The sequence below is a fragment of the Anas platyrhynchos genome, chromosome 1, assembly GCF_047663525.1.
Source record: "Anas platyrhynchos isolate ZD024472 breed Pekin duck chromosome 1, IASCAAS_PekinDuck_T2T, whole genome shotgun sequence".
In the NCBI taxonomy this organism is placed as follows: Eukaryota; Metazoa; Chordata; class Aves; order Anseriformes; family Anatidae; genus Anas; species Anas platyrhynchos.
The window spans coordinates 198,705,992-198,721,692 of NC_092587.1; the positions used below are offsets into that span (position 1 = coordinate 198,705,992).

A 15,701-nucleotide genomic window follows, 5' to 3' on the forward strand; every position below is an offset into this window, starting at 1 on the left:
TGAGTCAGTGTTGAATTTTAAAGAAATATGCTATTTAAATCACCAGTGCAGAGAGGGGCCCCTATCATTAGCATTTTGCTTCTTGACACTAATTTATAGCAGTGTAGTATTGCATCAAATCATTGTCAAACAGATAATGCCAAGGCTCCATTCAGAGTTCTTACATCAGCTGAGAGATGACAGATAACACGACTGTTTTGCCTAAATAAAGCAATACATCTGTTACAATCCTAAATGACTTTTTCCATGGGGTGCTCTTCAATTAAGAAACTCAGACAAATTGTGGCTTTATGTTGGAATGTATCTTCACAAACGAAGTCTGTAAAGGGGCAGGGTAAAGTGTTCTTTACCCAGTGAAATGAACACTATTTCATGTAGGCTATTATGAATCAGCAGTACTCAGCAAAATATATTCTACCACCATTTCAAACCAAGGCTACCACAGTGGACATTAGTAGAAGTGACATCACAAAGAAGCATCCTGAACACCACATAGCTGGAGCAAAAGCCACACAAACTGTACAGAGAAGCATCTGGACTTCCTGCTTCCAGTGATCAGTCAATTTCATGGGGACTAGGAAGACCATAAATAATTTGAGAAAAAAATCTTCTTACTTTATGGTCCCAGGAATTGTTATCACATATGCTACACAGCTCTTTTCTCTGAAATACAGGCTGGCTCATCCTCTCCTCAATTCAAGTAACTCCATATCCTGGTAAGATAAGGACTGTGTATTTCTACTACAAGAGCTGTTACTATTGTATTTCTAGCAAGAGCTACACAGCAGAAAGTCTCACTTACATTAATTTGGCCTGGGACATAAAACAGATGTTTCAGTGCTCCTTTTACATTTCTAATATTTTTGCCCTAAATTGCACACATAAGTTTAACTACTGTAGGTGTTTGTTTCTTTAACATGTTGTTGAATGACCCAAACCACAGAATTTTCATTTTCCAAGCTTATGCTGTCCCTTTAAACACACACACACCTCCCTCCATGTGCAAAAGGCAAGTTTTCTTTCCTTTAAGGTAGGTAATTGCCTGTTCTGAGAAACCAGTGAAGTGTTAAAAACACATGTAAACACTGTATCTCTTCCACACATGACATTCTTTCCAATCTTATCAATATTCTTTGCTGTGCCCTTCAAATTACTCCAAATTCTTCCCAGTGCAGCCCATGACCATCCTCTTGAATTCTCCCACTGTTAGTTGTGGATGACACAATGTTTCCTGCTCTTAACTTCTTCTGCTGGAGGTCTCCAAAACACCTTCAGGAACTGCTTAGTCACTTGAGCATCAAATTCTGAACTGCTCCAGCCTGTAACATGTTAAGGGAAAGACAAGAGGATCCTGGAATCCTTCTGTAGATCAAGCCATGACCTGGACACAGAGAGTGAAACTATTCAGGCAGTGAATCAGGAACCTCTGAAAGAAGAGGTTCAGAAAAAAACACTGTAATCCCAAAATAATTCTCTCTGCTTGAAGATTAGAGCTTTAATTCACGTTCCTCCCCCTTTATTTATTTTTTTTTGCAGTGGCATTGAGAGACAGAAGAAATTAATTAAAGTGCTGCAGGATTTTTTTTTTACAGAATCACAGAATCACAGAATTTCTAGGTTGGAAGAGACCTCAAGATCATCGAGTCCAACCTCTGACCTAACACTAACAGTCCCCACTAAACCATATCCCTAAGCTCCACATCTAAACGTCTTTTGAAGACTTCCAGGGATGGTGACTCCACCACCTCCCTGGGCAGCCTGTTCCAATGCCTAACAACCCTTTCAGTAAAAAAGTTCTTCCTAACATCTAACCTAAAACTCCCCTGGCGCAACTTTAGCCCATTCCCCCTTGTCCTGTCACCAGGCACGTGGGAGAACAGGCCAACCCCCACCTCACTACAGCCTCCTTTAAGGTATCTGTAGAGAGCGATTTTAATTGCCAGTTGACCATTCTCCCTGTGACAGTGTTGTTAACACTCAAATTTCTTCTATTATCTCTGACTATTAATTTAAGCAAAGGACTGAGCATTACTTCTGATCTGTTAACCAAACAGATAGATATGATCGTTCAAAAGAAAAAAATCACCAGAGTGTCAGATAGCGTTAGCTGTATTCAAAATACGTTTCCTGTACTATGCATACTTCCTCCATCCAGATGTGAAAAGCTCAGCTCCAGACAACAGAAAAGATGCACAGCTATTTCTGCAGCTTATCATACACACTTACCCCCATTAATCTACAGATCTCATTGAAATTAAAAATTAATAGCCCACTGTGGCAGTGATGTTTCTTTCCACATGGAATTACTAGTCCATGAGGTATTATTTCCTAAATAATTGAACAGAAATGTTAGTTGTAAAAGCAAATGAACTACACACTTACATGTATATGTTAATGCCTTATCTTGCCCTGTAAAGAATTTTGTCACTCCACAGTGTGATTGCAGAACTGGGTGTTGTTCTTTTCATCTCTGCAGAAGTGATAGAACTGAAATCTTTCATTAGGGAGTGGGATCCCCTTGCTCTGGTAAGCCAGTGTTCACCCTCAGGTGAACCACTATAAATTCTACACTCATATAAATCACTATTAATTTTGGTTTTCCTTATTCAAAGTAGACAAAGATATCCACAACTTCACCAAAGAATTACATGTCATTCGGAGGCTTTTTTTTTTTTTTTTTTTTTTTTCTCAAGCATTATTTTGGTACAGTGGCAGCAGTGTGAACATCCAATATGATACCTGCCTTGCACAGGTATCGTTCAGCTTCCAAGGTGCACAAGCTGTTGACAGCCATTTCCTGTCTCCTATGGGGACAAAGTGATGATAAAGGTAGGTTTTCCCACTGAACTGGATTCAGCCTTGGACCACCAGTTGTTATAATTAGTATTTACACCATTATGTCCCAGACCATGCCAAAATGAGGCATTTTGGGAACAGGTGTCTACCATTACATTATGCACTCTGTTTTCTGCAAGGAGCGACTATTATTTTTTCCCCATCTCTCTTCTCTCTCTTCTCTCTCTTTTTGCCTCTTATGTCTGTCTATATCTGTTTTGTGACAATGCAAATGAGATGTTTTGATCCACAAAACAAGAAAACTGTGCTTGGATCCACCTAGAAGCTGCCATTCATGGTTTAAAAGTATTGTAGTTGAAGTACTACGTCATACATCAGAATGTCTTATCTCAGTAACAAAATCTTGAAATGACCTTTTCAGAAGTCTGAATAAAAAATTCTCAAAACAAAACAAAATAAACAAACAAAAGCCACTAACAATAACAAAAGAACTGCTTTCTTTTCTACAGGAAAAATTTCAAACATTCAAAAAATTCTGAAACTTATAACAATTCATTTAAGACACTAGAAAAAAAAAAAAAAAAAGCTGAACTCAGGCTTGAACTTACTGGAGAACTAATCTTATCTGTTACAGAAAGTTCTGAAAGGTCTGACTATAACATTTTATTATTAAAATGTTTTTATTATTTTATTATTGATATTTTATAATATTATTAATAATAATTAAATAATATTGATATTATTGATATTCCATTTTATTATTGATATTCCAGCCAAATATTCTTGGAATAAACCTCTGACACTGTTACGTGTACTTTGCCAAGGGGTACCAAGATACAGTCCATATAGTTTGCACGGCCTAGAAGTCAAATTTTGATTGGGAGTGCCACATCCATGAATTAGTAGATGGGTTGAAGCCCTGGCAACTGTCAAGCTGTAATCAAATGCTCTTACAATAAATAATATGTGTATACATACCAGAATGAGGAATTCTGACATAAATATGAGAGACTCAAATTCCCTGTAACACAGGGGATAAGATAACTTCCTGAGAGATATAAAACAGAGTGGTTATTTGACTTGGAGTTTTCAGACCTGTAAAAAAGATAGGAAAACTACAAACCTGATTTAGCTGAGTAGGAAAAAAAAAAGTGTGTGTATGTTTTGGGGCAGGGGGGGCTGAAATTTTGTTGAAAGCTGAAGCTGTCTGGCATTTAGTACATGCATGCTCATTGAGAAAGATACTGATCGTAAATTTCTGCCACAGCATATTCTATGGAAACACATTTCTTAAAGTACAAATACCAATTTTGTCTTTTATATGCAACATGAACAATTTCTTTGACACGTTCTGAATGATGATAGAAAGAATGTTAGAGTTTTCCTCCAAACTTAGTTGAGAAACTTTTTACTCACCAGGCTTTGTCAGGGCATGCATTATGGGTTATGGGTTAAGGGCCGAGAAACTCTTGGTGATCAGAGTGGTCTTATGATGCACTAACGCTCCATCACGTCCATTACCTGGCAAAACAAAAAAAACCACGCAGCTCCTTATCCACACATTAATATATAACAAATATATAATTGGTTCTGCCTTTTCTGCAAGTAGTTGCACTGGTTTTCTCACAGAAGTATGTAAGCGAGTACAGAAGAGGTGGTAACCTCATAATATTGAAATCAAGACAGGCATATCACCTCCTATACAGAGGTGTATCAGCAGCATGTCAGCAATCCAGACAGGATGGATTGTTTTCCTCCTGAAGCCTGGTGGAACCATTCTGTCTTGAATAAAACATGCACTGATTAGAAAAGACAGTAATTTTCTAAGCTGGTGAAAAGAGCAGTGATTTTCAATGCCAAATGATGGCAGAGGAGAGATTCCAGACTGAGTCTAAAAGATCCATACACTAAAATATACACTAAAAGAACGTTATAATTCTGGTTATAAGCAAATAATTTCTTAAGACATTAAATTATTTGAACTAACTCTTGTGTGTATGGTATGGAGTGTGTATGGAGTTGGGAGATCAATTTCATACATTATGTAATGTCATTAGAAAACAACAATTCATGTGAGTTGGAGGTCTGGCTCAAAGGGGATTGTTCTTATTTCTGAAATGAAATCTAACCATAACGATACTACGAAGTATTGGTCACTTCAGAGTCTTGCTAGAAGAGAATTTTGAGACATGCAGGAAAAAATCTTTGACTCTGTAGAGGAAGTTATTATTCATTTAATTGATTAGTCTGCATTTATTAATGAATCATTTCCCAAATGAATCATTCTGACATATTTTAATCTAATATGCTACAGAAACTTGGATGGTGAGATTACTGAATGGTTTAAGTCGTTCATTTTTTCCATATACTCCCGGTGTCTTTTTGAACAAGCTTGATGCTGTGATTAATTAAACTTCAAATATTGTGAGATGATTGAAGAATATTTTATGAAACTCAGTGAGAGGAGTTAGGTCTGAAATATTTTGATGAATTGTTGCTAAAACATTCCCTCTGTACAATGAATTGGTATTCTTGACTGCCCTGATTACAATGAATTTTAATATGTGTGCAGTGCTAGTGTTGTTGTTTTGAATTTATACACAACTTAAATTTAATTAAAATATTGATTGATTTATATAAATTGTTTGGCTGCATTGACTGAGCACATTGAGTATTCAAGCTTAATATTTGGAGTTATTTATATTATTAGGACAGTGTCCTCATCATTTTGAATCAAATACCGTAGCTGAACTGTTCAAATTAAATTATAAACAATTCCCTGTCTACTCTTGCACAAATATGCTCTAGATGGCAAAATGCAGTCTCGTTAATACTACAAAAAAAAAAAAAAAAAAAAAAAAAAAAAAAAAAGCAGGAATAGTGAAGATGGGACCAGCAACTTGTTTTCTTAAGAGGAAGAGCCGAGGAGTTTTCTATTTTTTAACAGCAGTGCCTACACATTTTTCTTTGTGTTCCATCTTCCAACCTGTCTCCTGAAATTATGGTGACAAATAAATGTCACTCTATTCCATATCAATATTAACTTTGTCACTCATGCTGAAGAATATGAGAGACAAGCCATGCATATGGTCTCATGTCCATTTTGCAAGCAGGATGTAAATTCTGTTGCACACTACCATCTGGCTTGAACACAGGTTTTTCTATGAAAGGAACTTCTGGTTCTTTCCAGATCAAACTTTTGCATGAACTGTCAATTATTTAATTCGATAAACAGAAGACTAAGACTTCTAGCCTAGGTCCAAACAAGACATATGTCAGTATGAAAATGCTTGTATGAATTATAAATATGGTATTTGTACTTGAATACTGGAATTTGGTATAGAGAGGTAGAGGAGATGGAATATCAGCTGATTTAGAACTGTTTCTGATTACAGATATTTTCTAAAAACTGTAATTGAAATTCAAGCCAGGGGGTTGCTAAAATATATAAAAACACTACACTTCAGAATCCAGAAAAGATGCAAAACATTAGAAAACAAAATATCAGTATATGAGTCAATATATCAAATACACAGGATAGCATAATGGATTGAATTGATAAAAAACATCAGAAAAGAGAAACACCTTTCTTATAAGTCAACAAACTTTAAAAATATCATCTTAAAAACATGATATTTGCCTCTGCAAAGTGGGGCCCCATCCATCTACTTCACAAATCTGGGGAAGTTTCTAACATTTACAGTGTTTCAAAGCAAATGAAGTATATATTTCTTTTTCAACGTGAAGAATGAATTAATGAATAAAGTAATGAGACCTTCCTATGGCATCTGTAGTTACATAAACCTTACAAAAGGCAGGACAGAAATTCAATGTAGTGAATACATTAAGCATAACAACAATTTTTGTGTACATAATATGCTAATGTACAGAAATCCTATAAAATTATTTGTCTAACATCACAGAAATATCCATTTGGAGGAAGGGAAATAAACATACCGGCAATATTTTATTATTGGACTATTCTTCTTCCCCTAATTCATTATAAAGCTCTGTATAGCACACCATCAAAAAACTCACCTTTATTCACCAGTTGAAATTACATAAGCAATTTCTTAATCTTTAAAAAAAAGGAAAAAAAGAAAAAATAAAAAGATTCTGCTACTCTTGAAAGAAAAAAAATATATATACATTTTCTTTAAAGTATTGTTCTTGCTGAAACTGAAACTGTGCTATTAAGCAAATAATATTTACATGCTGATTTTTTTTTTAAAGAAACAATCAAAAAGTGTCATATTTAATAATATACAATTATTCATGATATAGATGGGAAAATGCCCATAATAAACTTAGACCTCTTTAAAATTGTTCAGTGCAATGTAGTACAGTATCAAAGTAGCATGACCTGTCTTGCAGAATGGTTTTTCAAGAACAGTGTGTTTGCAGTTCAAAGGAGCAACAATGCTAGGTACTCTTCATAGTCCATTCTTTACCCATTTATGATGAAAATTTCATACACTATTTTTTTTTATTTATTTTTTTAATGTAGTCTAAAGGTCAGCCCTAACTCTGCTGCTATGAAATGCAAGACCTTTGTTGTTTCTTAATAACAATGCCAAGTAATAGTGCAGGTGTAAAATACTAGTTGTACATAAAATTTTACATACATAACTGGGCCTGGAAAAGTGGACAGGTTTGTAACATTCAGCTGTCTGTCCAACTACCAGGCATAAGTACACTGAAAAAAAAATAAATCAGTAAAAGAGATGGAAAACAGAGACAATATTTCATCAATGCACTATTAAGCTTTCTGAATCCCCACTCCTCTCTTCTTTCCTCTCCTCTCCTCTATTAATTTCCCTTTTCAGGGATTTAAAAAGTCTTGCTTCAGTTTCATTCCAAAATAGAGAAAAGCAGTTTTGGGGTTGAAATAATAAATATCACCTGTTTTTATTACTGTTAACTTATGGGGAAAAACATTATTCAGAAAGAGTATTAGACACTTAAGTATTAGACACTTATACCACGCTCAGTATCTCAGACCAAAACCTGTAATCTTAATAATTAACAAGACCCTTAGGAATTAATAAGTGCAATGTTGAACTTCTGTCCCCAGTACAGGATTAGCCCTTGCCCTACAGTCAGATTTGGCTCTACTTTCTCTGTCTTGTTAAATGTTCCCATGGAAATGTCATTTTTTCCACCCTTGCAAAGTACAATTTCATGAAGACATTACTCCTACCTTGCAGTAGAAAAATCCTGTTGACCAAACCTACTCTTTTCCTCTGGGTCTAAACAGTGCCAAGTACACATTTGGTGTTCAATAAATAAATTTCTGCATATCATTATGAGATTGCATTTGAAATATGAACTGATGATAGCTCTCCTCCTACACAACAAATTAGATTTGCTTAGCACTACATTCAATATATATATATCCAGGATGCCAACACCTGTCTCTAAAGTGAAGATATAGTCTAAAGAGATCTAAAATATTCCATATTCAAAGACTATATAAAGCACTCATTAATACATGGACTCACACCTTCACTGAAAAAATAAAAAATATAAAAGTAGGGGGAAACATATCAAGAGATCTAAACATGGTTTCTAAAGCATTGCAATAGATGACTATTGGTGTCACTCAGTATGTTGATTCCACCCTTACTTCCCATAATATCCATTAATTTTGGTCTACAAGATGAGTTTTGGTGGAAGGTGAAGGTGACAAGGATGTAACGGTTCCTCAAATCTGAGCAGTCATACTTGTGTTTCCTTCTAATATGTTCACCGAGTATTGCCAAAGCTCAGGCAATCCAGACGTTGCTTCTCTTAGCGCAGGACTGAGTTTAATTCTCTCTCCTGACCCCTTCTAGAAAGTGCAGAGCACCAGAGCACTGCTCTGTAAAACAGAGTAGGTTTCCAAAGTGTTTGATGACAAAAGACTGCAGTGATTGAATTACTGGGAATTAATTCTCTACTTTCTTGTAACTGATACACTCATAAAACATATTGGGGTGCATCATTAAAGATTTCTCCTGAGGACAACTTACCTCTGTGAAAATAAATAAATAAAAAAAAAGATTAAAACAACAAAATGAAACAACTTGCAACTCCATGCCCACAGATGAAACAAACAAGCAAGCAAACATAAAAAATACAAAAAAAAAAAAAAAAAAAAAGAGCCAAAGGCCAATGAAGGCCAATGCAGAACTTTTCAAAGCCTTCAACAGAACTTAGCTGCATTTGCTCCTGAACTGTTTTTTTGCACAGACACAAAATCCTCTCTCTCTTCTAACCAATACACAGTCCTGGAACTAACCCTAAGAAAAGAAATCCATTCTCGCTAACACTGCTCACACTGTAGTGTTTTATGCCTCCCCCATATGGCAGGTGAAATGCAAAATCATTCTAGTGTTAGCATTTGATATGACAACTGGAAACAAATGTTTCAGAGTGTTTTTTTTTTTTGTTTGTTTGTTTGTTTGTTTTGTGGGGGGTGGTTGTTTATCTTTTTTTTAGTCTCCTCATACTCCTCATATTAAATAATTTAAAGTTATTTGTTTTAACAACCAAGAGGGGGACAAACTACATTGATGTTTTTCTGATACAAGACATTCTGGGGCAAATTATGACCTTTATCTGTTCTGAATGCTGAAAACCCTTTTTATGCAGAACCTCTGGTATCTCTTTCCAGAGGTGCACTTTCCACAGTAGGAAGGTTGACTAGAGCTTGGTCACTGCTTTCATAATTACATGAGTATTGAGCACTGATTGTCATGAAACAGTTACTTCAGGGCAGTTTGTGACAACATATTTCTTCTGATGATTAATTTGCTCGAGTGAATAGCAAAACTTGAGACATTCATAGCAATCTCTCTGAGAACAATCCTGCTGACTTGCACAGCAGTGAAATTTATGGTGGTGACTGGGGAATGGGGTATTTTTTTTATCTGTTTCACAAGCATCTCAACCAGGGTTTTGTTTCAGAATGGATTACCATGGACTTACCTCTTCTTCCTTCTGTTGGCTACTTTTTTAGAATTCTGCTTATTGTGAGCATTTAGGTTCTCCAAATCCCTTTTCTTAGTCACGCCTTTTCCTCCTTCTGTCTTTTTGAGTACAAAGCATCTCTTTTGCTTAACAGGTCTGAATGTAACAGTGTTTTCTTCCTGCTCTTCCTAAACTCTACCTTCTTTGACATCTAAACTTCACACCATCTTTATCTCCTTTCTTTCCTATGAAGTTTTCACACATTCTTTTCTCTTTGCTCTTTCTCTCTTGTTACCTCAATTGAATTTGTATGATGCAGTTTGACTTCCTTTGTATTTTCAGTGAATTTTTCTACTCTCTAAGCCCGTCCACTTTTTCCTCTGCTCTAGGAATCAACTTCCATTTATTATGTATGTGTCCTGCGTGAGCTTCATACCTATTTGGGAGTACTGCACATACCGCCCTGTGGATTGACTTAAAACCCTTGATAGCCAGTCTGCAAAGCTCCTGTTGTTCCTTCTTTCAGTAAGGTTATAATTTGTAAATGAAAGGACTTCTCTGCACTGAACACATCCCACTTTACTGTCTCCAGTTCACTCTCAGGTTCACTAAGCTTCTTCCTCAGTTATTTATGCAATATACACTACCTCTGAGGATCTACTATAATTGCATCCAAAGTTAAGACTTTGTGTTCACTCAAGATATTTCTCTTTTTCAGGATTGTTGTCTTCAAGGTACTTTTTGTTATCTAGATCAGGTTAACGGACAAGGAATAAATAAACCATTTAGTCTGTCATGTTAGCAGTGTTAAACCAAACTGACTTCTTCCCACAGAATTCTGTTAAATACCCATGATGAAGTTTATAGCATGTGGGAATGAAATATCACAAATGACTTTTTGAGAAGTGATCTGCTGCACGCATTTTGCCTAAACTTTATTAAAGCATTTGACTAGATATTTCAACACATAGCACAGGAATTTGCACAATTAAGATGAAAATCACCACTGGGAAGAGAGCCAGCATAAGATCTCTGCAATATTCATATCCCATTTAAGTGCTCAGAGAGTAAATGATGACCAGATCTTATCTTGGTATCTGATCCAGGGATTAATTAAGTCCTCAAGTATTAAATTGTTTATCCAAGTATTATTTTTGTTTTTTTTTATCCAAGTTTAAGGTATGGTATTTAAGGCATTCATAGTACTGCACTGGGCTCTAACATTGGCATTGTTTTCACTTAACTTCATATCTACGTCTTAAAAGTCATCTAGCCTCCTTTTATTGCAAATGGAGAATTAAAGGCCCTTTCATGACATAAACTGTGAGCCCACCCAAATTTTAGCCAAGCAGTCAACCACAATGGTGTTTGCTTTGGCAAGCAGAGGAAGAAGACAAGTGTTACAGACATGGAGTATCAGAGAAAGAGAATAAGTTAAAATTGAAAATGTGGCCATCAGTTGATCTCTCACTGCTCCTTAATTTGTGTTGTTTGGCTCAAACTACTGGCCTTTACATGCTGGTCTAACTCCAAAAAAAATTGTTATAGACAAAAGGTTACTGTGCCATTTATTACGTAGATTTTTTTAGCTCTTCCAATATGTGTATATTTGGATAAATGGTGAGCACCTCTCCTTCATAGCCCTGTTTGCTTTAGCACAGGTCTGGTGAGCTATTGTATTGCTCCCACAGCTGCTTTGCACTATATCTTACCACTGCCACAGTAACATTCATGTGCATGGCCCTTTGCACAGCAGCTGTCACAGAAAGCTGAGCACACAATCACTTCTTTCTGTTTGCTCCTGTTGTTGTCGTGATTTATTAGGTACAAAGGCAGGAGACTGGCCCCGCACAAGTCGGAAATAGAATGTTTCACCCCAAAAGGGAGTATGGGGAATGGTGGGAGAGCTACAATGACCAGGTAAGCCAAAAGCAAGTGGCCTTAGGTCAGTGTGATATGTCTGTGAACAAGAGGAACAGCCCTGGGACAATGACAGCCCAGATCCTCTCTGTAATTCCTGTGCATCCCATATAGTATGTCTAAAAAGAAAAAGAAAAAAAGTATCTAAAAGAAAACACATGGCCACTGCTGATTTCTGTGTTTCATCTGACTGCAAAAAACCTGCACCATGTTCATTTGAGTGATGCGAACCACGTGTCCTGTGTGATGTTGTCATAATATGGTGCTTTTGGGAGGAGAAACCACACCTGACCCAGTAGGACAGATAAAGAGAGACAGTATTCAAACATCAGCAGCTCCAGTGCCCCTTTAAAATGGTGGCCCCATTACATATTAGGGGCTATAATTTGTCTAATCATCAGTGCTCATAAAAAGAAAACAAGATTGATGAAAATGTTTTCAAAATGAAAATGTTGGTTCTTCCCAGTCAAAATGTCTTGTGGGAAAGTGCTAAGTTATACAGTGGTTCTAAGGAAAGGTTTCAAACACATTTTAAATAGAGCTCAGAACATATTTTTCAAAACTTTCTCCACTTAATCTAATTTTTATTTTTGGTTTAGACATATGTTAGATAACATTATACGTTAATGCTGTGACTTTAATAAATATTATGTACGACATTTTTAAGTGTTCCTGGGATGAACCATTTTAATATGGACATTTTTATGTTTTTGCAATGAATATTTTGCACAACTTAGTTCTATGAAATATTTGGAGGTTTCAATTGTCCATCTCATTTTGAGTCCAGTCAGATTTCTAAATGTTTGACTCTACCATACGACAGAAAATCCATTTCTCCATACATCTCCATTAAAAAAAAATGAATAAGCTACTTGTGTCACAGCCAGTTTTAAACCTAAATAAGGGTATCAAAAAGTGATACTCTTAATAAGCATTGTATCTTTATGTTGCATTCTACAGTTAAAAACATTTGCTTTACTGTTTATTAAAAGATCTTTATTGACCCCTGCAAGGTTTTTGTAAATGCATCCATTGAGCACAGTTTGACCAAATTATACCTTTATTTTTCCCAAGTGTTACATCACAGGTGGATTTTATCACTGTAGGAGGGTGTTCAGTGAAACACTCACAGTGTTACATTCCCCTAGGGTGCAACTATATCCACTCATGTACATAAGGCTATCAGCTATAATGCCACTTACCACACACCTGGGGGATTCCTGTATTTAAGTAACATTAGGAATGTTCATAACTATGTGGTGTACCAAATGTATACAGCCCTGCTACTTTTTGTCAGCCGGGATTCTGTTTCTTGTCTGTGTGATGTCTAGATTTTTATTTTTTTTCCTACATTGCATTGCCTTTGGTGATAATTATTCTTCTTTTTAAAGTTATCTGGAGTTACTATATAACAGAATTTTGTAGAGCAGAAATGTACATGTCAAACAACTGTATTTCATTGTACAGTATTCAGCTTTGTTTTTCCCGGCCATATATAAACACTTGAAAAACTTCTTTTTTATATTTTATATCTTCACAGTGAAGAATCTGTTTGCATTCCAGAGAGTAATCGGTCTGAGTCAAGTAGAGATGAGAAAGAGGTTCCTGTTAAAGAGGATGCCCTAACAGGCAAAAAGACTGGAAACTGTGTCAGTCTAATAGTGCCACAGCAAGACTGTCAGCTGCAAGACCTACTCAAACAGTTAAGAATATGTGCTGCTTAACAGAGAGTGCAATTGCATTTGATGGCTGTGTTATGTTGTCTCCAGCCACAGTGTCCTGGCCAGTGGTCCTGTCAAATTTTGTGAGCTCAGTAAAGTTGCCACTGAGTAGCCTAGGAACCTCCCAGAGAGAGCACAGATGTTGCAGGAAGGAAAGTAGGTGCAGATCTTCTGTCTCAGTAAGTACCAGACCAGTGCTGAACATCACTGTGATGAAGTACACATGGAAAAAGACAGATACAGGCATCTGACCACATATGGAAAATGAAAAGATCCTGTCATCTTTTCTTGCTTGTATTGTAATGGCAATGAAGAGGTCCCATGACACTGACCAACTCCCAGTTAGCCTAAAAAAGTCTGTGCAGTTTCATCTGGACAAGATTGTTCAGCTCATGTTCTCAAATCCCTGATGCAATATCATTTTTGTGTTCCAAATCTAGTGGATATTTTTCACACTGGGGCTTAATGATCCCTGAATATGTCTTACAAATAGCTTTTTTTTTTTTTTTCCCTCAAGGTGAAAAGTGACATAACTTAGTAAATGGGTATGCTTTGAAAAGCAATTCATGATTAACAGAGTTACTACATCTATAACACCAGTAAGCACCATTCACATATATCAGATAAAATCAATTATGGAATGGGGTGTTTTATGAGGCTTTCACAAAGCAATCATCAAGACATTGTCATATTTGCATTTTTGGTTTGATTAAATGCAACAAATAAGAAACTGCTTAATTCAGTGTAGTAATTGTTTTGCCAATATACATACGTGTATGTGCCTGTAGTTATTTATCAGGCATGCAGAACACTGGAAGTTCCTCCAATCGTGTGTGCTTTGCAGAGGATGGAATTCCGATCAATCCTTGTTTCCTTTTTTCTGGGTATAAAACTAGGAGTGTTAAATCCTTTTATTTTTTTTTCCTTCCTTTATATTTTTTCCTTTTTTTTTTTTTTTTTTTTTTTTCTCCTTAATTTGCTTTTCTTGTGCACTGGTTGTGTTTCTAATTTCAGTCAGTGCTAAGCTGATGTTTACTATTTTTTTCCCATTTCAGTTTCATACCTTTAGCAAATTATCATAAAGTCCACTGAAATTAATAACAGAACATGTCAGCTAAGCAATGTTGAAAACATCTTAAAGCTCTGTGCATCAGGAAGCAGAACTGACAGTTCAAGAAGTGGCATTCTTCTCTCCCTATCTGGTTGACAGGATGCTCCAGTGTAGCAGAGATGTGCTCAGAGATGCTTGAAGTAACATTTTTCAGATGAGAAGTAAAACCCAGCACTAGCTGCCTTGATTAACAATTGAGATGAATTCTCTGTAAGAGAGGGAAAAAGTTATGCCTGGTATTGAAATCATTTTTGCATTTTAGGTCATGACAATAGAAATGTTTCATTCAGACACCAGACACTTTGTTTCCCTTTCCAACCAGGCCTGCTGCTGAAACAGATGCTAACATTGCTGCCACTGGTGGCTATGCTGGGAGGTCAATTGCAAAAGTTCTGTCTGCCAGCTATCCCTCGCTTTTTATTTTTTTTTATCTTCATAGATTATAGTTATTCTTGTAAATATCAGCTGTGACTTCCATGAGGAAAGGAGGTAATGTCTGATTACAATTCAAGGAGTAATAATAGTAAACATCCTTGTCCTTGTAAACAGAAAAGCACTTTTTTGTTTGTTTGTTCACAACGTGATTGCAAAAGACATTTACTTCTAGTACTTAGTACAGGACAAAATGATCTTTTCCCTGTATCATTCTTTTGTGTTTCATTGTTATTTATCTCCACAGAACAGACAGCTATTTAAAATAAGAGAGAGGGCAACAAGATAAACCATTATAGTGGTAGAACTGAGCTAGTTTAGCCACCTTCCAGTTCTGTATCCTTTCAGCCAGTTATCCAGGTTGTCATGCAGTCACAAGAGAAACTACACAATTCTTTGTATAAGGTCAGAGGAGCACTTCTCTTCAACTACTTAGTTCATTTCAGTGTTGTTGGCATGTTACAAGGCATTTGCATGCTCTGAGGGATAAAGAACAAGGGTCAATACAAGCAAAATGTCTGTTAATCTAAGTGGACTGGCAAGACTAGAGAAACACACTCATGTGCCCATACTTGCACATGTTGCAGGCACACACAATCACCTCATCAGAAGTTTTTAATTAAATATACAGATGTCACACAAATCCTTTTCAGGCAGAATAATTATATCATTGAGTGATACCTCCTTACCACTGTCAGCTACTTCTGTGGAAAAGCCAGGAGCAAGGAGGGACGAGGCTCCCTTAAGCACAGAAGACTGTCCTTGATACA

General features: G+C 36.2%; 1 protein-coding gene across 3 annotated transcripts in view; it reads left to right on the plus strand.

Annotated features, from left to right (window-relative positions):
- The window catches only part of GRM5 (glutamate metabotropic receptor 5), a 278,090-nt gene that overhangs the window by 254,005 nt on the left and 8,384 nt on the right, over positions 1 to 15,701 (plus strand). The window contains exons 9-10 of one of the 3 annotated variants that reach the window (XM_027467141.3): positions 11,572 to 11,667; positions 13,208 to 13,369. The exons of 1 other annotated variant lie outside the window; for it this stretch is intronic. In XM_027467141.3, the coding sequence (XP_027322942.1) occupies positions 11,572 to 11,667; positions 13,208 to 13,369 (258 nt within the window). The remainder of the gene's footprint in view (positions 1 to 11,571; positions 11,668 to 13,207; positions 13,370 to 15,701) is intronic. One more of the 3 variants, XM_027467154.3, reaches the window with a different exon arrangement.